This window comes from Symsagittifera roscoffensis, chromosome 4 (assembly GCF_963678635.1).
Source record: "Symsagittifera roscoffensis chromosome 4, txSymRosc1.1, whole genome shotgun sequence".
NCBI classification, from domain to species: domain Eukaryota; kingdom Metazoa; phylum Xenacoelomorpha; order Acoela; family Convolutidae; genus Symsagittifera; species Symsagittifera roscoffensis.
In genome coordinates this window covers 18810978-18833402 of record NC_087065.1, presented here as the reverse complement: position 1 = coordinate 18833402, position 22425 = coordinate 18810978, and the positions used below count along the sequence as shown (strand labels likewise).

Sequence of the window (22425 nt, the reverse complement as noted above, 5' to 3'; positions counted from 1 at the left end):
TTTGCCGTTTTGGGTATAAAATTTTTGCTGTTTTGGGTTTTACCGTTTTGTGCAATTAGTTGGGTTGTATTTACTGCTAACTAGTCTGAAAGTAATTATGAATAACAAAACAGTTAAAAAACTGAAATTTCAGTTGTTTACTCGAAGTGCACATAAGATATTTTAAAATGAAAGTTCTCAGATCTAATTTAAGATCTGAATTTTGGTTTTTCAAGGTTATTGCACACCTAAGAGTTTCAATTTCAGATCTAATTTTCAGATCTGGAATTCAAAAACTCTTATCAATGATTTGAAATAACAAACTTCAGATTTGAGAATCAACTAACGAAATAAGTGATATGAAATAAAAACAAGACTGCTCGTATCAGAGCAAAGCCCTGAATTTTCCGACTGCCGTTTAAGGTTTATTGAGCAGCAGTGATCGCATAAAAAATTTAAATGAAATAAAAAATAACAAATTTTTTTTCTAAAATTTGAAATTTTTTATGAAGACCATCCCCCTACACGCCATATAAAATGCAAAAAGATAGATTTCATTCCTTGTAACAAATCAATTATTGCAAATGAATTTCGTTCAACCAATTTGGAACGGTTTCTAAGACTGATTAAATCTCCGCTTACGCGCGTTAATTGTCCCAAATTGGTCAAAACGGCCAAAATGGCAATCTTTAAACCCTCACAACCTTACAAAATAATCACAGGTGAAATATCTTTTCAAATTTAAGCTCAAGACAACAATACCTTTTGAATGATGTAAAAAAAAATCCGTCAAAAATGGCTAGTTAAAAAGTCGAAATTTGTCTGAAGAAAAAAACCCACCCCGAGCACAAATATTCCGTTACTTTCGTATCGAAAGTCGGAATAAAAATTCATATCTCGTTTAGTTTGGCGTAGTTTGGCGTTTTATACGCTACATAAAATGTGGTTTGGATATATTTGGACCAACAGACTAATTGATGTTCATGGTTTAAAAGTTTTTCGATTATATAAATATTTTAATTAAAAAATTTTTCAGCAAAATGTATTGAAGATGATACTCTACAATCAGATTAGTTAACAAATTATTGCTCAAAACATGAAATTGTTCAACTTGAACTTGTTTTTTTTCCATGCAATGAAACGAATAGGGGAATTAAGTGGAACTCGTATTATATCTGACGCTGAATTAGTTGATGGATTTGATGATTCAGTGGTCCAATAGTATCGCAAATAACTTAAATGCTGGACAAAAGCAGCTTTTTAAATCATCTAAGTGAAGATTTTGACTTGAATAATCATTCGCCGTTGAGCAAAAATGAATTCGTTTCGCAAATAAGAGAATAATAAAATGAACCCGCACTATGTTGCATGGGTAATTATCGATTAGTTTGGATTTTCATTGTCAGTCTTTGTAAAGACCACAATTAACCAAATAGAATCAATTCTAAATGGTGTGTAAAACTACATTTTGCCGAATTAAAAAATCATTGTAATTAATTATATTCAATTTTTATGGTTATAATCATTTTTTCAATAATTTTTTCGTACACAATGCAGTATATTCAAAACTTAACAGTTGCTTTTACAGTTACCTAACAGTTACAACGAGATTCTCATAATTAACTCTTCATTTACATCCCCCATTCACACCACCGCCAACGACCTCCTTGCCCGCGCATTAACCCCACAACTCCCTTTAAGCCTTATTTACGACATTTTCGGGGAAAGGGCGGTGGTGGGGGTCTGAGAGGGATTGTAATCGCCGAGGGGGTTTGGGGTAAAGATTAATTGCGGATGGGAGTAGATTTGGATTTTGAGCAGGCTTTGAATGTAGTAGAAAATAATGAAAGTTTTGCAAATAGTGGTGCAAGAAATTTAAAACTTATAATCCATAACCATCAGTTATAATTGATTTTAAATGTATTAAAACTGTAGAATTATCTCGGGGAGTCGTCTCCTTACAGTACGCTTTCACTCCACTTAACGGCAGCAGAGTTTCTTCCCAGTACACCGTGCAATAGCGGGCGACACTAAGGCACGATACTATCCACAATACCGAAAGGGTTATGTTGGTGGTCAGACTACCTTGGTTTATGCTTTTTTCGGCTCTCCTCTTGCGTTTCCAGCTAGATCAGCAAATTGTGAGCACAATAAGTAAGTTCTCAATCGCAAAAGAAACAAGCAGTTTACAATGCTCTTAATGAGCTAACTTTTATTTAACAACTTCTACAACACGAAGACCGCATTTCGCTCCGTTCAATCGCTTTGTTATCTCACTCGCCAAACTTCGCTTGACTCGATTCAAAACTCGCTTACTCCAGCAGCGCAACTCGCTCACATAAATTGTTCAACCCAGTACTAAACTTGGTTCCAAACAGCTAAACTAATTAACTAACAAATGTGAGACACATCTAGCCTCGCTTCAAGCAATCGCGTTGTCCACTGACCAACTAATCTTCTCGGTTTGCTCAATCATTCTCTCTCTAACCGAGAACTAACCGTTCGCTCTCTTAGCACAAGTATTTCAAATCTCGAAGGCTCTCCGGTACTTTCCAATTCCTTAGATTTCTTTAAGATAAGTCTAAGTTAAGTCACGCCATTTACTATCAGTCATGGTATCCGCTTAAATCAACTGTCCGCATATGTTTTATGATTGCATCACTCCCCTTTTCAACTCTGCCACATGCCATATTCGGTTTCTTTGATCAATCTTTTAACGCTTATTAGATACCCGGTATGCGGCAGCTGTCACACTTTGTTCAAGCAAACAATTGTCATACGATTCTATTCTACTAAATTCTGACCTCGAGTTCACCTCAAACTCCAAACCTTACTATGTTTACTCAGTGACCCTCCATGGTCTTTGTTTTATTATCCCGATAACATTCCGACTTCCCGGGGGTATGGGGAGACCCTTTTCGTGGGAGCTAATTCATTTCAGGCATCAAAAAATTCTATCTGTACTCTATTCCAATCCTGACCCTTTAGCTATCAGAGGAGCGTAGCTTGTCTAATAGGGGTCAAAATAAGCCAAAAAGTCACCTCCGGGGAGCCAAGTAATTTCTGTTTCCGTTAATACTTTTTAGGAGAGCTAATTCTCATGCCGCGGTCCTATTACTATCATTTTTTTCTGTGACTATTTTTCTTTAGTCTGGTTGAATTGCTATTATAAGATCATTTGCCAAGCTAAGCTGAACTCAATATTTACCAGGGCCGTTTTGAATTGTCAGTTTTTTCAAAAACCGTCAGTTTTTTCAAAAAATATAACCATATATAATCAATTATAACTTATTTTAGTTTTTACAGAAAATTTCTTCAATTCGACAATTATTGATAATTATCTCTGATTTCGTCAAAATGTCATATCATAAAATTTTCTGATTTTTAATCAATGGGTTATCAAAATGCAGTTCTTAACAAAATTTCTAAACGTGAGATGTTTTATTGTCACCTTTTGGTTCATCCAAAAAAAAAGAGTTTGGGATGAACATCTTGATCAGATTGCCATTTTTCTTAATTTTGTTTTAGCTAGCAATCAAAAAATCATGTGAAGGCCAAAGTATAGGAAGAAGCTAATATCAAAAATTTATATATTCGGTTTATATATTTTTTTTTTACAAAATCAGCATTTACATTTGTACTATCTCAAGTGAGACTGCGGTTGAAACTCGGCCAGAGTCTTCCATAACAGTTTTTAATCAAACATTATCCTATGAAAAGGCCTCTCTAAAAACCTGTGACTGAAAAAAACTGATCAAATTGAGAAAGGTTTGCGTTCTAACAGTATCATGTTTGTTTAGTATGCAAGAATATTCTTCTCTTGAACGATGTTTAACGATTAGTTTTTTGCTAATAAGATCGCAATTTAAAAAATCAACGACCAATCAAATGAATAGAACTCGGAGTGTAATTTTTTGGAGTATAACAATTTGTTTAATTGCTTTGTTCGTACAAACCCACATTCTTTGTTTCTAGAAGTTGATTCTCGTTTTCTAAGAAAATGATGTCGTCCTTCAAGATTTCTTTGTAATATCAAGTATTGAATTTCTCTATCTTTCTCCAATATATAACTCCAATACTTATTATAATCCAATATTCTCGACTTCCTTTGTTTTAACAAAAATGGAACATTTACAATTATTACTCGCTGCATTTTTTATTACAAACCATCAGTTTGTTATGTCAAGTAAGTGATCATGATAAATAATCAACTTGGATTTTGAAATTATACTTTTTTGCACGCGAGATGCAAGTATTATATAGGGCTATTTTTCCTTCTCTCCCCACCTGCGATGTTCAAAAGATGAAAAGTTTTCATAACATGTGTCACGGCTATTCAAGAATTTCAAAATTTTCATGAAATTGAGTTTTTTTTGTGCTCGGATAAAAAACGCATAAAAGACGGCTCGGAAAATCGTAGTCGGCTCGGATAAAAGACGGCTCGGAAAATCAAAATCGTAGTCGACTCGGAAATCATAGCGGGAAAATCAAAGCCGGCTCGTAACCCGGTTTTGGCAAAGACGATTCGGTGACCCTAAAAGATCCTCGACAATTTTTTTACATATTAACCCCCCAAACTTACATATTGTTTAAATTGTAGATCCGCGCTGCGTGCTTGTATCCGTCTAAGCCCTGAATGGTACTTAGCCCCTTGTTTAGCTCCCATGATCTATATAGTTATCATTTAGAAAGAGCATTGCTGGTTGCAGCAAATGGTATAAAATTCGAAGGATTGACTTCTACTTTATACGTTTTTTTTAAACAATTGAGTATTATCATCCAATCTAGATATTTAGATTCTTTTTTAATCTTAGGGTTTTTTCAGCTTACTCAAAAATTGATAATGGCATTGAGAATCTCAAAAGTCAACTCAGCGGCGAAGAGTTCAAAATAAAGGCAGGCAAACAGTTCAAGTTCAGCTGTGTGGCCAAGTGCGACCCTAAGTGTGACATCAAATGGTACAAAGAGGGCGAGGAGGTCATCTCGGGTCAAACAATGACTCACAAGCACTTCGTCAGCAGCAGCTCCTATCTAAATGATATCTCAAGTTTCCTGTTGTAAGTTACTGCTAACAAAAGTTAATTTCAGTGATGCTGTCAGTTTTTTGAAAAGTTGGATTTCGTTTCAACTAAGATCTTTTAAACAACGGCTGCTTCTAAAAAAGTTCTTAGGGTGATCAGATACTGAAACCACACTAACAAGAATTTTTTCTACAATAGGTTTTCGTCGCGAAATAGTGACAGAATTGATCTCGTTTTTTTTCTATGAGACTTGATACTAAACTTAGAATCTTCTTGGTGAAAAAAGAGAGACGATTTCGTGAATAACTTTGTTTATATTTCAGCGTGAACAACTTGAACAAATCAGATGCTGGTCAGTACAATTGCAAAGCGATCAACATGATCAACGGGGGAAAAGAAGGGCGCTTTCTACCCGAACCAATTACTCTCATAGTTCTAGGTAAAATAGCTCATTTTGGCGTGATATTTGTGAACTTTTCTCCTTGTCTCAAAATGATTCCAGCATCAGGGGCTTTTAGTTACGATCAGATCCTTGAGAAATGTCAATGCGTGAAAGTTATCAAAATACATGAAGATTGCAGTTACTCTGATTATTATTTCTTTATTATGGTTTTAATGTTTCAGCTCCGCCGGTTTTCACTCTACAACCAGCGAGCATGCAGATCAGCAGAAATAAAGAGTTCACACTGTCGTGTAATGCTTCCGGACCCCCTGACCCCGTGACTGTCTCGTGGTTTCAGAATGGCAGAGAGGTCAAGTCAGTCGAGCCCCATCAGTGTGCAAAAAACAGCGTAGCTCAGCTGAGAGTTCAAGAAGGTACGTAAGAAAAACTCTTGATCAAGTTTATGCTCCCATTTAACTTTGATTCCATTTAATTTCAGTTTTTCTGCATCTTTGATCTGTAATTGGACTTTTACTTACAATATCTTCAGTTAAACTTTCGCCAAGATCACTAAAATTCCACCAGGTAAAGATTTGTCAATAGATAAACATATATATAGTGCTAGGAACGGAAGATCCTTAAAGAATTTCACAGACTTTTCTATGAATGGATCTACTTAACAATATCTCCCTCTTTCAGGGGGAGATTCTTTAGTAGGTACAATAGGGGGGAGATTGTTAAGTTGATCCCTATGAATCCTAAAATTAGGAACTGAGAAACGTTTGAGATGCAAGATTGCAAAATTTTTTTAATAAAGGACAAATTTCTATTTTTTTCAATTTCAACTTGCATGAATGAATCGTTTGAAAGTGTCCAATCATTGATCCTGAAAAGACACTTGCATGTTTCATTTCAAAAGTGTTACTTGATCGAAGCTTAATTAGTATAAGTTCGGAGTTAGTGCAGAGATGGAAACCTTTTCGCCATTTTTATTTCCCGATGTTTATTTAATGCAATCTGGTTTTAAAGTGTAGAGAAAGATCAATTTACACCATAATTAGAAGTCATAAACAAATTCTTTTCAAATTGAGCTTTTAATTAAATTCCTTTATTTAAATTCTTTCATCTAATCAATCACTTAAACTAAAAAAGAACGTTTTAGTATTTGTGAGAATCCTCTTTCATTTGTTATTTTAAGCGCTTCGTATTTACTTTTTTTGTTGATTTTTTTAACCGTTTTTGAGCGTTAGTTTTGAATTCAAATTTCAACCCACCGTTATTTTTTGAAATTTTAAGTCAGCTTGGGGACGCTGTGTTTGTCGACCGACACCTTCTCTCGGAGTCAGGACTCTGATATTTGTTTTTTAATCAAGATGCTAAGATTTAAAACTTCGAACTCAGCGAAGATGTAGTTATTTATGGAAGAAAGTTTTGTTTAGATGATTTGTAATGTAAGGTTTTCTATATTTTTTTAAATCAAGATTTTACGATGAAGCGATATTTTACTAATTCGAAACAACATTTTAAAAAGATCAAAAGCATATAGGAACTCCGAAACTGTAGTTAAAGAGGTTCTTAATGTTATTGAAAGTTGGTATCATAAACCTGAAATGCCAAGCTCTAACATGGTAAAACTTTCTATTATTAAAAAAATAAATATTTCACAGACTGTTGAGCACCTTAATTGGTCAAAAAACTGTCGTTTTAGGTTAATTAAATTTTCGGATGTGTTTTTTATACGTGCTCGAATGAGTGAAAAATTGATCGCAGACATCAGTTTTAGATTAACTATTAACTAAAGTATTAATTAATTTAGTTTAGATTCCTCGACCGAAAAGGACATTGCCAACAATTTGGCATTAAATGTACTATAGATGAATTATTGTCATTCCATAGATGAGAGCAAAAAGCTAGCAAAATCTTTGCACCCATCTGACGTTAGATTGTTTTTCAGGAATAACCGAAACTACTAATTACTCCTGCGTGGCTAGCAACTCTTTCGGCCAAACGACCACTTCAGCTGTTGCAGTTGTGCAGGCACTGACGGTCCCCGGAGCGCCTTCGATCGAAGTGTCAGAGGTGGAATCGACTAGTGCTATGTTGAGATGGTCATACGGGTTTGATGGGTACTCGCCGATATCTTCTGTTATTATTCAGGTAAGTTAAGAGCGAGAAAGAGAAATGAAATATTACGTTTGAAGTAATTGATATTTTGAAGTTTTTTTTTTAAATTTCAAATAGTTTTTAATTGCACCATCAGTTTTCTATTTAGTTTTCGCAAAAGAAATTTAGTAAATGCATCCAAGAATGACGCATCCTGTATAGTTTTTAAAACTGCGCGACATGCACCCTATTTTGTTTTAGTACGGGGAGGTTGCTCATCCGGACGACATGATCACATTTGTTGTTCACAACACTAGCAAGACTAACGTTAAGCTCTACCCCCTGAAGCCCTTCCACGACTATTTCGTCAAAGTGAAGAGTGTCAACTTAATTGGCGATAGTAATTGGTCAAAGCTGACGAGATTCACTTCTGCTCAAGACGGTGAGTTCAAATTTGGACTGCTATGGTTTAAAGTTTTCAGAAACACTGATTTATCGGTCTAAACCTAAAATCACGGGATTATCACTATGTTTTATTGAAACCTCGAGACATTTTTTTTTCATATCTGATCCTCATTCAATTGCAAAACTAGTGATCAGCAAAATCGAAAATCAAATTCAAATGGTAAATTCAAACATCTAGGCCTCGTATCGAAACTTAGCAATTTTTGCCTTCTTTCGGACAAGCTAAAAAAATAGGCACACTTTGGTTTAGTTCCCGGTCCCCCCACTGCAGTGCAGACCTCCGTTGACGATGTCTCTGGCAGATCGGTGCTAATTTGGGAGCCCCCCAAGAGACCAAATGGAGAAATCACGGGATACATCATCGAGATCAGAGAACCCAAGACTCAACCGGTTAGTTGAACTGGCTCCTGGAAAATACTTTGAGCTGTTCTCAGAAAAATTCGGATCTTTTAGAATCTGGTTTTAAACAAAAAACGTGTGGTTTCTTGTAACGAAGGCACTTATTCGATATTGAACTATCCAAGATGGTTAGAATTGCATGATCAGTTTTTTCCATCATTGAAATTTGAAATTGTATGATTAGCTTTTTTTTTCAACCCCCTGACTAATTTTTATCATTAGGGGCACGGGGTGGGTTTCATTGTCAACCAGATCCTAAATTCAACGCTTCAGCCCCATTTAAAAAGTTACTCGTTTTTAGCCGTTTTGGTGTCATTCTTTGTTGTTTCATGTTCAAGTTAGACTGCCAACCTCAAACATATACGATGAAGCGATATTTACATGGGTGAATTTTTGACTTCTAGGCAAATTTGCTCAGCGTTCAAAGTTCAAATCAGTACAAAAAACTGTTTGAAGATCAAAGAATCGATGGCGGGCTTGTGCAATTGCATCAGATTGTATTTATTACCATAACGTACCAACTTTAATTTATTACACTATTTTCAAAGATTATCGGATGAAGCGGATACTCTTCTGAACAAAAGTACAACACTGATGTTGTAGATCAGAAACAATGATGTTGTAGATCAGAAACAATTTTGTCCTAATTGCTTAAGCATGCAGCAGCCGGTCGCGCAAAATGTTTCCAAATTTTTTATTAAATTCTAGGCAAATTATTGATTTTTCATCTCGTTTTCATCAGTTTTGTTCCTATGCAATCAGCGAGTGTTTGCACTGTTCTGCTACAATTCTTGTCCGATAGTTTTTTTTGACTCGAGACAAAAAATGGAGAAAAACACGCTTAAGTAAACATATCGCTGGAGCCTAGATCCAGGTGAAGCACTTGATTGAAGTTGAGTGGAGTACCACGTGATACAATTAACATGATTCCTTCAAGTCACGTGATTTACTGCAGCATTTTAAAAAATCGCTACTGTAGCAAAAAAAAAATCTAAGGCGCAATGATAGAACCCAGCTCACAGTGCTTCAAACGATTGAAAAAAGAAAAAGAGCCCCAATTTTATGTTTAAAACAAACCGAAGGCGGATTTAGCCCCCCAACCCCCAGGTGTTTGACCTCCACCCAAGTTTTGACTTGTTATGGAGAGCTTTGAAAATTAATTTGCTCTATCTGAAAATGTCGACGAAAATGAAAAATCCTAAATCCGCCCCTGAAAGAATCTAAAAAACCAAAATCAAGACTTCGTCATTTAAATGAAAACTCACTTTCATCCACATTTTCTAAGATTTGACAAGATTTTTGCCTTCAGCTGAATTTTGATAATTATTTTCTAATAGAGCTTAAAAAAGACCGATGAAAGGATTTTAATTTGATAACACATTCGTTGCCCTACGAACACTGAACTGTTTGGGGTAAATGATTTTGTGTCAAAAAATTCCAGCATAGGCCCAAGATTTTTCCGGGCTCACCAAAAGTCAATATCTTTTGAACTTTTCCTATGAGAATCTTGCCACGTTGTCACCTATTTAACATTCGGTTCTAAGAATATTACAAAAAAAGACTTTTTTGTATACAAACAGTTGCAAGATAGCAATTTTTGCAACAAAATTTTGAAAATTTTTCCAATTAATAACAAAAAATCGTATAACCAGAGAAACAAATTCAACTGCTGCCTGAAATCAAGGCTTGAAATCACATGTGCAAAATTAAACCATTAGTAACAGGAGCGAACCTAATGAAATGCATCTCACACGATACCTAGATTGACATTACGAGGCCAAACTGTGCATTTTTCCACAAAAGGCCAAAACCAGATTTGTCGCGGAATCCGCAACTTTGCTACTTTTCTTTGATCTTCTTCGCTGTTTTGGATTCCACAAACAAATACCTAAAATAATGTACCGGTCAAAATCGCTCCGAAAGTAGGCGATTTTGCGGAAACCGCAACCGTACTTGCAAAATCCAGAACAATTTATGGAATCCACAAACAAACTATAAGACATTTATATAGTTAAATTGAGGTGTTGCGGAATCCGAAACTGTAAGCGGAATCCGCAGCGTGTCAGTGGAATCCGCAAAATGTAAGTGGAATCCGCATTTTATTTGCGGATTCCGTTTACATATATGTATATGTGTAGTATAGTTTTAAAAATATATCTTTTATTTACTGGTCAACAAAAAAAAAATTGATCTCAATTACTATATTGATCAACTACCAAATGAAACGTTTGGTCACAGTTACTGCCAACCCAACTTCGATCTCAAATCCTGTCAACTTCAATCTCAACTTCGATCCCAAATACTGACCAACTGAACTTCGATCCCAAATACTGACCTACCGATCCCAAATACTGACCTACTTCTATCTGAACTTCGATCCCAAATACCGATGCAATCCCAAAAACTGACCAATTCGGCAATATGCTGTGCGCTGTGTTTCTGAACACTCTCAAGCCATGGACTTCAAAATTTTTAATTTATTCTGCGTTAAGCTTCCAAAATCAGTATTTGGGATTGACGAAATCCCAAATACTGACCTAAATTGGCGATATGCTGAGGAGTGTTGTATTTCCATACACTCTCAGCTCAATGAGTCCAAAAATTGAACTTATTCGGTGTTGTGTTCCCAAAATCCACCGCTTTAGTTAACAAATGTTTTGAGATTTGTTCGTGGATTCCGCTGACAATGGTTAAGTCCTTGCGTTTAAATTCCGCATTGCTATAGATAAGAATTCCAGCTCTAGCTTTCAATTATTCGTATGCAAGTTTCGGAATAGAAAAAGTTCTGAATCCACTTACAATTTGCTGAATCTGCTGACATTTGCGGATTCCGCTAACATTTTGCGGATTCCACTTACATTTGCGGATTCCAGTTGCATTTTGTGGAATCCACTTACAGTTGCGGAATCCAGAATAACTAGCTATATTCGCTTGTTTCGGAACCCGCGCCACAACAAATGGGCCAGCAAGATTTACGTTATAGGTATTTGTACGCGGAATCCACTGAAGTTTTGTAAGTGAAATCCACTGACATTTTGGAACATGTTTGAAAGTTTGTCTATGGAATCCAGGATCATACAGACACAAAATTGTGCGCCTATCCAGTGCAAAGTTTGGCCTCGTAATGGAGATTTTTTGTCAAATAAGATCCACATAATAGTACGTGCAAAACTATATGACACGAGTGATCAAAGCACTTGTTTAATTGACACGAAATTAATTTTCCAATGGCGAAACTTGTGCATTCTATATCAAAAAAAAATTTAAGAAATTACATTTTTTGTTGGAAAATTTTGTTCGAACAGCATAAACGATAACTATGAGAATCTGAAAATTTATGACTAAAATTGATTAAAATTTTTTGAATTTTTAAGTTAATTTTACTGTGCTCTTTATAGCAACGGTAATTTGTATACGCGGTTAAATGTTCGATAATTAACATGAGTTCGAGTAATAGTTTGCTCAATCTTTTAACTTTTAAAACATTTTTTGGAAACATACTTTTTAAATACTGAAGTATTGAACTTCTAAGTTCACAATGAGGGCATACATTTTATAGCTCCTTGCTCATGTATCGAAAAATTCGATGAACCTAAAACATGTCAGGTTCGTAAATCGTGTCAGCAATATATTTTTAACGTTTCAGCAGCAACATATAAGAGACGCGGGTTCTAGGCAGTTCTATCTAGACGATATTACTTGCAAGGATTATACTCTGAGAGTGATGGCACAGTCAAAAAGGGGAACAAGCGAGGGAGCGCCAAACCCTCCTTTGAGAATAGTCGACGGGATGTTGTATATACCATTAGGTAAGGATGTCTGATAGTTGAAGTCTGCTACTCCCCTTGAGTTGTCATGTTTTTTAACGTTCAATGAGTTAGAGAAACAAAATATGTTAATTCTTACAGCTCAAACCAAAATGAATCCCCGTTTCATTTTTTTAAAATGGAACCAACAGAAACCTGAAACCTGAATCAATTTTTTGTGCTATTTCATTTAGCTCTGGTTTAGCTATTTTTTTTGCAGCCAAAGCCGTTCAGTCTATGTCATGAAACGACTTTTTTGTGTGAAAAATTAGGATAACAATTGTCGAATGTGCTCCTACAGTTTTTCGATTTATTTTCAGGTCTACAGACCTTCAAAGACCATCTGAAGGACATTCTGAGAGCGAAACCAGAGGTCATCCTAATAATCGCCCTCTGCTGTCTTCTGCTGTCGGCCATTAGTGCCCTGCTGGTGTGTTGTTGTCGGTCCAAAGGCAAACAGAACGTTAAACAAAACAGGATTCCGCCCCATGACTTGAGTTTGATCAGACAATTGCCCCTTCACGCTCACATATCGACTAGATCTTCTCCTAGGTTAGCTAAATGATGCCCAGATTACAAATAAAAAAATTTAAAAAATCAGATTTTTACGATAAAAATATAAGACGACCACAAAAAAATCAGAAAATTTTGGTTGCTGTGCAAGTAGCAGAAGATATTCCGAACGGTTGTTTTGTATAAAGCGTAGGAAAATGATAAAAATCATGTTTCTGAGATAAATAAATATCAAGTGTCACTACTCTTTGCTTCAAGTTTGACTGAAAATCAAAACTCAAGCTTGATTTTCTCGACACAAGAAAATTTTTCCGTTTCAAAAGTTTTAAAAATGTCAAATCACGTATTAAATAGCTCTTGAAATTTAACTTAACCCCTACGACGTGTTTTTGTGGCTTGCGTGAAAAACGCACTGGAAGCTTCAGATTATTCTTCTCACTTTGTGATCGGAACAAAAACAGGAAAGCCACAAACACTTTATGTAAAAAGCAATTATTCTTTTTTTAAACATTAGTAACGTTCAAAAAATAAGAAAATAAGAAAAATTTTAACATCAATATGTTTTCAGTAGCGTCACGAGCTTTCCGATGTACCAAGGAGACAACTTGACTTCTGCCAGCTCCTTAACTCCAGGAAGTCAATATTTGAACCGGGTCAGAACCGAGACCGGATCCAGCTCAGGTAGCAACATGCACCCCACAAGTGGACTCCGAACTTCGACCATCCGAGATAGCCTCCACGACAGTATGAATTTGTACGAAATAGCGATTGGAGTCGGAGAGTCGAATCCTCCGCCACATCAGACGTACAGACGGTCGGAGTCATCCCCAGTGCAGCCTATTAATAGTAATTACTGTCACGCATACAGTCGGTTACGTCACAACTCATTCACAGGTAAATTTAAGTTTAAATTTTTAAACTAACGATTCAGTTTGCATGGTTGATGGGCCGTTGATTCATGTTTTTCCAGTAGTTCTTCTGATCCTGTTGGTTCCTTTTTTCTGATGAACGGGAACTAATTGCGATGGAAAATTAGCCCCAATTTGCAAATATTTTGAGATGATGATATAAACCACAGAAACTTGATCTTGATTTGGACTGCGTAATTTCTGCATGATTAGCTTGCTGATTAAATTGTCTTGTAGATTAGTATTCTTGTGCTAGTAGATCAGTTTGTAGATTTGGTGACGGTTGTTTCAGCCCTGATAAAGAGGTGTTTGGGTAAAAGTGGCAAATCAGATCGGTTCCTTGATGTTGAAAACCAACCTTCCTCCCTTAACCCACCCCACCGTAACTCGTCACCATCCAGTTCGGCGCGAACTGTGAAATCTATCTCTTACTCCCCTAAATCGAAACTGACATCCTCACCCGCCGCTAAGAACTCAGTTGGACATTCATCGCAATATGTCGCTTGTTCGGCTCCCGAAGATGCCGTTAAGCATACATGGCATCCTGAAAAATGTGCGTATATTTTGGTACAAAAGGTACTAAATATCAAACACTGAACTTCTTTCACCCTTTGTGTTGTGTGCCAATAGCTTACTTCCCCGGCCTTTAGAAGACTGATCTCAATTATTTATTACCTAAACCAAATCCAAATGATACAGCTTTGGTTCTAGTGTATTGAATGGTTTTTAAACGAATGAAACAAATAAGAAAATAATAAAGATTTTAGAAAACAGTTTTTCTACTGTAACAGTACGGCAACAGTACTGATTTTCTCTCCAAGATCAATCCTGGTTGCCTAATATGCTGGCGAAAGACAGTGCAATAAGAGTTTAAAATCTCTTAAACTATCCCCACCCCCCCCCTTTTGATACCTATAAAAACGAAATGACACCTGTATAAAGAACTAATTCAACAGTTAAGCATTTGTGAGCTTACATAGTAAGGACTCCCCCTTTAGCGCAAAATGGGAGAAATAGTTAAGAGATTCATAATTTGAGCTTATTGCTTTATTTGTTTTTAGTGCTGCAGGCGATGGATCTAAGTCGGGAGATCAAACAGGGTCTGTCAACTGTCCTCATCGACATCTCAAGACTCAAACTGGGAGAAGTGCTAGGAGAAGGTGAGTCATCTTCACTAAAGAAGCTTTTAAACTTGAAGTTATAATTTCCCAAGTAGCAAAATAGTAGAAACAGCTCGTATGACGGGTCTTTATTTGTCAAAAGATACACCTTGATTGAAAAATTGACTCTGTTTTTATTCACGCCAGAGTTCTAGCAAAAACACAACTGAGTTCTTCGATGATAGAAGTTTGGTTTTTAGTGTCAGTTAGATCAGAAGAAAGACTTGTTTTTGTAAGAAACCTGCTTCTATAGTTTTGTTTCTTTTTATAGGCGAGTTTGGATGCGTGATCAAAGGAAACTTAATGGAAAAATGTGGGAAGGTGAAAGAGGTGGCAGTGAAAACTATCAAAGGTCAGTGTCTTATTACTAATCTGATGGGGTTAGTATCTTTATAACTCAGATGATTTTCACTCAAGAGCCCATTTCAGAAATCATGTCTCGAGATGAGTTGCGACAGTTCATCGGAGAAGGAATTGTGATGAAAGAATTCAAACACCCGAACGTGTTGAGTCTAGTCGGTATGTTCATTTCAATCCTTCTTGTGTCCATAAAAAAGTCTTACAAGAATATTAAGCAAAACTTTTGCAGGAGTTTGTCTTGAGGAGCAACAAGGATCTCAAGTGAAGCCTTATGTCGTTCTTCCCTTCATGAAGCACGGAGATCTGCATACTTTCCTTCTTGAGTCGAGGACTGGTAAAGATACCATGGTAGGTTAATATTTCTCAACCATCTCGAAACAATAGGGTTCTAAACATTTGTTGCTGCTCTGAAACATAATACGAAACCAACACAAAAAAGTTTTCGAATAAGATTCTGACGCATTTTATGTTCTAGAACATTCGTGAATCCTGTCTGCTGGACTTCTGCATCCAGATTGCGGAGGGCATGCGATACCTCTCCTCCAAAAACTTCATTCATCGAGATTTAGCTGCACGCAATTGCATGTAAGTAATACCAACTTGTACATGTTAATCATAACTGTGATTAAAGTTTCACCTATGAGCCACTAAAGGCACTGAATTGAAAAGATTTTTGTACTATTTGGTCTGTTGGAACCATTTAAGTTCTAAATTTATGTGTTTTTTAAGGCTGGATGAGCACTACCGCGTGAAGGTGGCTGATTTTGGACTGTCGCGGAGGATCTTCAGCCAGTGCTACTATAGACAAGGGGGAGGGGCCAAACTGCCTGTCAAGTGGATGGCCCCCGAGTGTCTGGGCGACAGAATTTACACTTCACAAAGCGACGTCGTAAGTTATAACCATGTTTTGTTGGTCTGAAAAGTACCCATTAAAATGAGCTTTTATACTTGCGATAGCAGGTGTCTCTTAATCAGGTACATTTTTTATAACAGCTTTGTCTAAGTTTAAAGCCCGTATTTTGGCGGACGCCCCCTTTGTACTATTTTGAGATATCCATTTTTGTTGACGGACTCTGAAAGTTTAAGGGGGGGGGGGAGCACGCCGAAGAAATGCAATTTTTTGGTCAAATTTTTCCAAAAAGTGCATACAAACGCTTTTTTTGGCCTGTTTTTTTCAAAATTTTGGTTGCGGCGCAGAAATTTTGGCCAAAACAGAGTCTTTGTAGTGCTTTGGGAAAGCTCGCAAAATCAATTGGGTTGACCTAAAAAAGTTGACCTAAAAACAACACACTTTTAAAAATTCAAAAAATTTCTCAAAACATTTTGAATAGATTTCTACGCCATAATTACCAATAAAAAATGATAATGGAAAATTTTGATTTCAATCAATAGAATTTGGATTTCAAGAAATCTCTTAGTTATACGTATCTAGCTTTTCAGAATTTTTTGAAGACAATAAAAAAATCAAGTTTGACGAATCATGTCATATAACTTCGGACGTGTTGTATGTTGGTTTAGATGAATATTGCCAAAAACTTCAGAAGTAGGCATAAAAGTAACTGTAAAGAGTTAGTGCTTAGATCGGTTAACTCTTCTGGTAAATTGTCAACTTTTACTTGTGAATTTCCGTTATAGTAATCTGCGACAACCGGGAATTTTCATGAAAAGTATTTGTAATGAAAAAAGTTCAAAAAACTTAAAGAAAGGGTGGTTATCATATAGTTTTTTGGTAAAAGAAAACCTCTAAATTGTAACACTCTTAGAGCATAAGCTTGTAATATGGTCGCCGGTAGGAATTTTGTTCGCAGGCGTATCATTTATTTTCATAACGTGAGTTTCACATAATTTCACAGTTTTACATTATTTCACGGACTTGAAATGTTTTTTTAAAGAGTAAAATAAAACTTCAGAACAAATTTTTTTGTCCCACTATGGAATTATTTAACAAATTTTTTGCCATACTTTTCATCACAAAAGCTGTATGCAAATACCAAAATCAAATTTTCATTTTATGAAATTGTATGATTAGCAGTCTTTCATAAATAAAAATACAAAGAAAATTTCCTTTGAAAATTTGTCTGTCATCTAAGAAGAAATTAACCACAAAGTTTCTATCATTGGAAAAACCCAGAGGGTAACTGGCAATTACCACGCAGATAAACTGCATTTAGTGATATTAGTGATGTAAATTAATAGTAATAGTTTAAAATTTTACGTTTTTTTGTATATGGCTGTAAAACTTATACGGTAAAAATTTCGGTGGTTGAGGAAAAAAGAATGTTTTTTTTTCAAATTTTGGTGTACCTTAGCCCATGAGACCAAAAAATAATTGTGTTCATAAATGCATTTGAATTTATTTTTTGATTTTTGTTTTTTTTTTTGTGCAAAAAACTCAACCTGGGCTACGTTATAGACCCAAAATATCAAATTTTGCACTAAGTTTTTTTTTCGTGAAAAGCATATTCGAGCTCAAAAGTAAAATTGTAATCAAACGAAAAAAAGTTACCTCACATTTGTAATTTTTTTCTGGAAAAATGCTTTTCATACAAATTTCTTTTATGAGGTTGAAAGATAATCATTTTTTTATTCATTTTCTATGCCAAAGTTGCTCTCATGTGACCAAAACTGCCACCAACTTGTATTGTTTGAGTTTTAAACCAATTCAAGATATGTTCGAAAAAAAGTTTTGAATCAAGAAACTCCTGGGTTGATCATCAACTGATCTTAGAACTTTTTTAGAAGAACAGAACAACCGGGGTTGCCATCCATACAAAAAAATGCCTGTCACAAGGCAGCCATTTTTTTCAGCGCTATGACTTGCTACAATACCTAGCTTGCATGGTGCTCGAGCACCATGCAAGCTAGGTATTGTATCATGTCAGAGCGCTGAATAAATGGCTGCCTTGTGAACATATTTGTTTGTTCAAATGTTTCTGGAGTTTCAAATGTTTCTATTTTGAGATATCCATTTTTGGCTGAAGAACCTAAAATAAAATTCCTCTAAAGGCGCCTTTGGCGCCAAAATATACTAATTTTGAGGCGAGAGCGCGCGCCGAAAAAACGCGATTTTTGGTCAAAGTTTTCTAAAAAGTCCCTAATAACGCTTTTTTGGCCTGTTTTTTTTTCTAAAATTTGCCTGCGGCGCAAAAAATTCTGCCGAATTGGGGTCTTTATTGTGATTTCGGAGAGCTCAGCTAATCAATTTTGTCAACCTAAAAAAAAGGTCGACATATTTTTGATTTTTTTTTCTTCTCGAAAATCCGCCCTTGCCCTCAAGAAAATCCTAAATCCGCCTCTGAACAGGCAAGTAGTTTTGTGTTTTCGAGTTTCTGAAAACGATTTTAAAAAAAACCATTGTGTTTCCTCGAATCACTGTCAGTTTTTGAGTTCCGGATTAGTTATTGTTGTTGTCTTTTGCTAATGATTCAAAGCTCGTCTCCACCTATGTGCTCACTGTTTCAAACTGTTTGGCCTACATCCTAAAATGTTTCGAGTGACCCAAACGTCGACTTGAAAACCTTTCAGTAATCGTTTAAAAAGTGTAACTGTTAAAATTCGGTAGCTGGACAACTTACCCTATTCCATTTTACCTTGTCATTCTACCCTACGCAGTCCTTAAACCGAGATAGGAAGCTATTGAACTATTTATAGAACATAGGGTAGAATAGCATAGGGTAAATTAGCACCGGGTAGATTGTCATGGAACCTAAAAATCTTCTTTTTTTGTGACAGTGGAGCTTCGGAGTAACGATGTGGGAGATCTTCAGCCGGAGTCAGGCGCCATACCCTGGCATCCCCAACCACGAAGTGTACGATCACCTGCAGCTGGGGATGAGACTCAAACAGCCAGATAACTGCCCCACCCAATTGTAAGTCACAGTCACCTGCTTAACAGGCAAAGTGTATTGTACTAACAGGAAGATCTGAAAACTTATCTTCTAAAATAATCAAAAAAAATATTACCTTACGTTTCCTTCTAGTTTTTTTAATTGTCAAAATTTTTTATTTTAAGTGATCTAATGAGTAAGGATTATCAAATTCCTTCTCTGATTTTATGTAATCATTGCAGTTGTAGAAAACCTTGCAATTTGTTTGTATTTTCTGTCAGGTTCTGCATTTTGAATCAATACAAAAACTTAGTTCGTCTTTTTTCTATATAATTTCGAAAAGACTTGTTTGTTAGGTTTGAAATAATGGCCAGCTGCTGGCGTACTAACCCCGCCCACCGACCCAACTTCCTACAAGTAGTGAGCCGACTCGAATCCTACCGCGAATCCACCCGAGCAGTCGCAAACCCAGTCTACATAAACAGCCGATTCTTCGACCAAAACCACACTCCAAGCCATAGCAAGAATGTTCCGACAACTTATAGCAAGAATGTTCCGACAACTTACAGCAAAAATGCTCCGACAGTATATGATCAGAATATTCCGACTGCCTGTAACCAGAAGATGCCAATTCCGCCCTCGGAATTGACCCAGACTTATTCTGTCACCTATTCGCGTTCGTTCATTCCGGAAACTCCCCCTCCAGTTCAGCCAGTTATCAACTCGGCCGAGAGGTTCAACGAGTCCGCAATGTCCTCGGAGATCACAATGTCCCCCCTGAAGAGTGATTATAGTAGCAGTTACGATGAAGTGTACTTAACGAGACAAGGAATGCAGACATTTGTCAGAACGGTTAGTAAAATTTCAATTCTTTTTGAACCATTTTTTACAATTTTTTTTCAAGTTTTATCAAATTGACACCGTTTCAGCCTCGGAGATTGGAATCTTACTCGTGAGAGAATTTTAAATTCACAGTAACTAGAAATTTACGAGAGCCTGTATTCCAGTGCGGAACTTTGATCAATGATCTGAAAGAAAAAACAAACTAACTTCACTGTTTGACCCCATGATTATTTTATAAAATGTTTCTTGCCTTGAGATTTGTTTAGTTTAGTGTGATATTTTATTAACTGCTGTTTCTCTGTAGTTAGATTCAAATTTTCTTTGAATAAAGTTGATTTTGTTGGTGCCTCGAGTAGCAAAACACCATCAAGGAAAATAGTCTCAAAATGCGTGAACAAAAAGACTTTGTACCCAACATTAAGTTCAACAAAAATAATTTGTGCGCAAACATTACAGAATAATTACGGTAAAGTTTTTACTAAAACCATTCATTCACGAGGGGAAATAAACAATGAACAACATACCTGCTGTCCAGTTCTTCACGTAGAACCACTGTTAAGCTTCTGATAAAAAAGCTACGAGCAATTTTTTTCGGCCGGGTAAAGAAGCGAGTGATCATGATGGGCCGCGAACCACCGGCATTCGGCTTTTCGCCCGAGAGGCGGACAGCCCACCCTTAATGCGCTGCTTAAAACACTAGACCATACCGCAAAAGATTAATAAGCCTTAAAAAGCATAGGCTAGGCTATCTATTGTCCAGGAACTTGAAGTAAGGCAACTGATACCTTTTAGGGCTATTCGCAACAGGTTTTTCTAAAGTGAACTCTTTTGGTTTGAAGTTAACCTCGTGTTCAGTGGGCGTTACCATCCTTGAAACATTTAAAAATTGACACTTGAATACATAGCCTTCAACATTTAAATTTAGATAGACAAGCAAAAGAAATCTCATGACGAAAATTGACATTTGATCAAAACTTTCCATCTCAGTCAAAGATATTTTGTTATTGTAAATAATCATGCAAGTAACTGAAACAGACAACAAACATCAAAAGTTCAATTTGAGTGAAATCGAAACAATTAGCTCAAGAAACAAAGCAACGAGCAAATTTGGATTTCGATTCGAAAATCAAACGACGCCAAAAGACCAAAACTCAGTTCAATGAGTAACTACTCCGACAACTACAAACTTTGGAACGCCAATTTTGGAAGCCGACAAAGTGTTGCGGAAGCCGACTTGAACGACTGGCGGTACGAAGAGCAACAAACCAGTCCCAACAGAATGACGAGTTTTCCCTTTCCCGACAGCCAGCCAAACTCGGCGATGCAACCCCGTCACATGAGTTTCTCTCGGTCCAACACTCAAATCCGACGAGACAGTTCGCAGGATGACGAGTTCACTGTTCGGCCCTCGTACACGACTATATTCGCTGTTTGGATCTCGAGTATCCTCGATGACGTCATCGGGTTCGCCTGCGACAAGCCTCATCTCTCGGCCGCGAGTGGTATGCTCCTCATGCTTTCGGCATCTCCGTTCCTCGCAATGCTTGCTGGAACTGTGTGCTGTGCACTAATGGCCGTGCTTTTTCTAACGTGCACTGAAGGTGCACTCATTGCAGTGTTCATGTTCATGTTCGCCTGTTTCGTGATATCGACGGCCATTGTGTCTCTGATGACGCTGATGACCATTTATGTCATTCACGCGACTGTAATGGGGATTTATAACCAAATTGTAGCTGCTAGAGATTGTGTGACAGGAACTGTAAAGAGATACTATTCGCTTATGATCATGCTGAAAAAACGAGACCAAATGGCAGCTGCCGCAGAGAGAAAATCGAGCAAAGAAACCTCGCCGAAATAAATTGACTTGCTAACATGTACTTTGATCCAAAGAAACCTGATTGTTAAAACAGATAGTTAAAATTGAATCACTTCATCACAAGAATTGCAAATTCAGGACTTGATTAGAAATTTAAATTTGAAAATGGTTAACAAGGTTACTATGAACAGCTTCATTTTTCCATAGTTTTAATCAGGGGCGGATCTAAGATTTTTGACGCGGGCAGGGCAGATTTTCAACAAAAGTTCATTCAACAAAGCTTCGGATTTTCAACAAAACTTTGGTCGACTTTTTTACAGTTCGATGACAAAAATCAGTCAAATTTTGAAAAAAAAAACAGACCCAAAACGACGTTTTGTTTGCCTTCGCGTCCCCCTTCCCAAAAATTGGCACCCAAAGCATCCTTAAATCATTTTTAAGATAATCAGCCAAAACTGGATGTCATAAGATAGTACCAAAGGGGAACTCTTTGGGTCGGCAGGGGATTGAATCCCTCAGGGGGAAGGGGTGGTCAAAACTGTCCAAGTAGCCAAAATGCGGAGCAGGAGTACTGTCAAAAGTATTCTGGGATTACTTGCAAAAATCAATCTTTGAACAAAAAGTTGCCAGAAATTTCGAGAAAAAAAATACTAGATCCACCCCTGCCTTCTAGTACACTGGATGATATGCAATATCAGTTTCCGATCAACTCTAGATGTTTACCGGTTATTAATATAATACAATGCTTGTAAGAGATGAAATCAACTCTCTCAAAATCTCAAATTTTGCTGAAATGTTTTTCCAGCCAAGGCAAATTTTAACAAATTGGCCTAAATTTAAAAG

At 36.6% G+C, this 22425-nt stretch overlaps 1 protein-coding gene across 1 annotated transcript; it reads left to right on the top strand.

Annotated features, from left to right (window-relative positions):
* The first annotated feature begins 3868 nt into the window (after window positions 1-3868).
* Window positions 3869-20064, top strand: LOC134843671 (tyrosine-protein kinase receptor TYRO3-like). The gene is made up of 19 exons (XM_063859882.1): window positions 3869-4165; window positions 4805-5036; window positions 5324-5439; window positions 5625-5816; window positions 7337-7539; window positions 7747-7927; window positions 8201-8340; window positions 11996-12158; window positions 12476-12707; window positions 13237-13562; window positions 14638-14736; window positions 15008-15088; window positions 15166-15255; window positions 15326-15444; window positions 15572-15681; window positions 15826-15985; window positions 18829-18965; window positions 19280-19775; window positions 19853-20064. Exons 1-19 carry the CDS (start codon window positions 4102-4104, stop codon window positions 19877-19879), a joined length of 3168 nt encoding a protein of 1055 aa, XP_063715952.1. The 5' UTR covers window positions 3869-4101; the 3' UTR covers window positions 19880-20064.
* The last annotated feature ends 2361 nt before the right edge of the window (window positions 20065-22425 follow it).

Excerpts from the sequence above, each read along its gene's own strand:
- LOC134843671 (XM_063859882.1), top strand. The coding sequence starts at position 4,102 with ATGGAACATTTACAATTATTACTCGCTGCATTTTTTATTACAAACCAT. Across the intron at positions 7,928-8,200 it reads ATTCACTTCTGCTCAAGACG|TTCCCGGTCCCCCCACTGCA; the intron begins GTGAGTTCAAAT and ends ACTTTGGTTTAG. Across the intron at positions 15,089-15,165 it reads GGCAGTGAAAACTATCAAAG|AAATCATGTCTCGAGATGAG; the intron begins GTCAGTGTCTTA and ends AGCCCATTTCAG.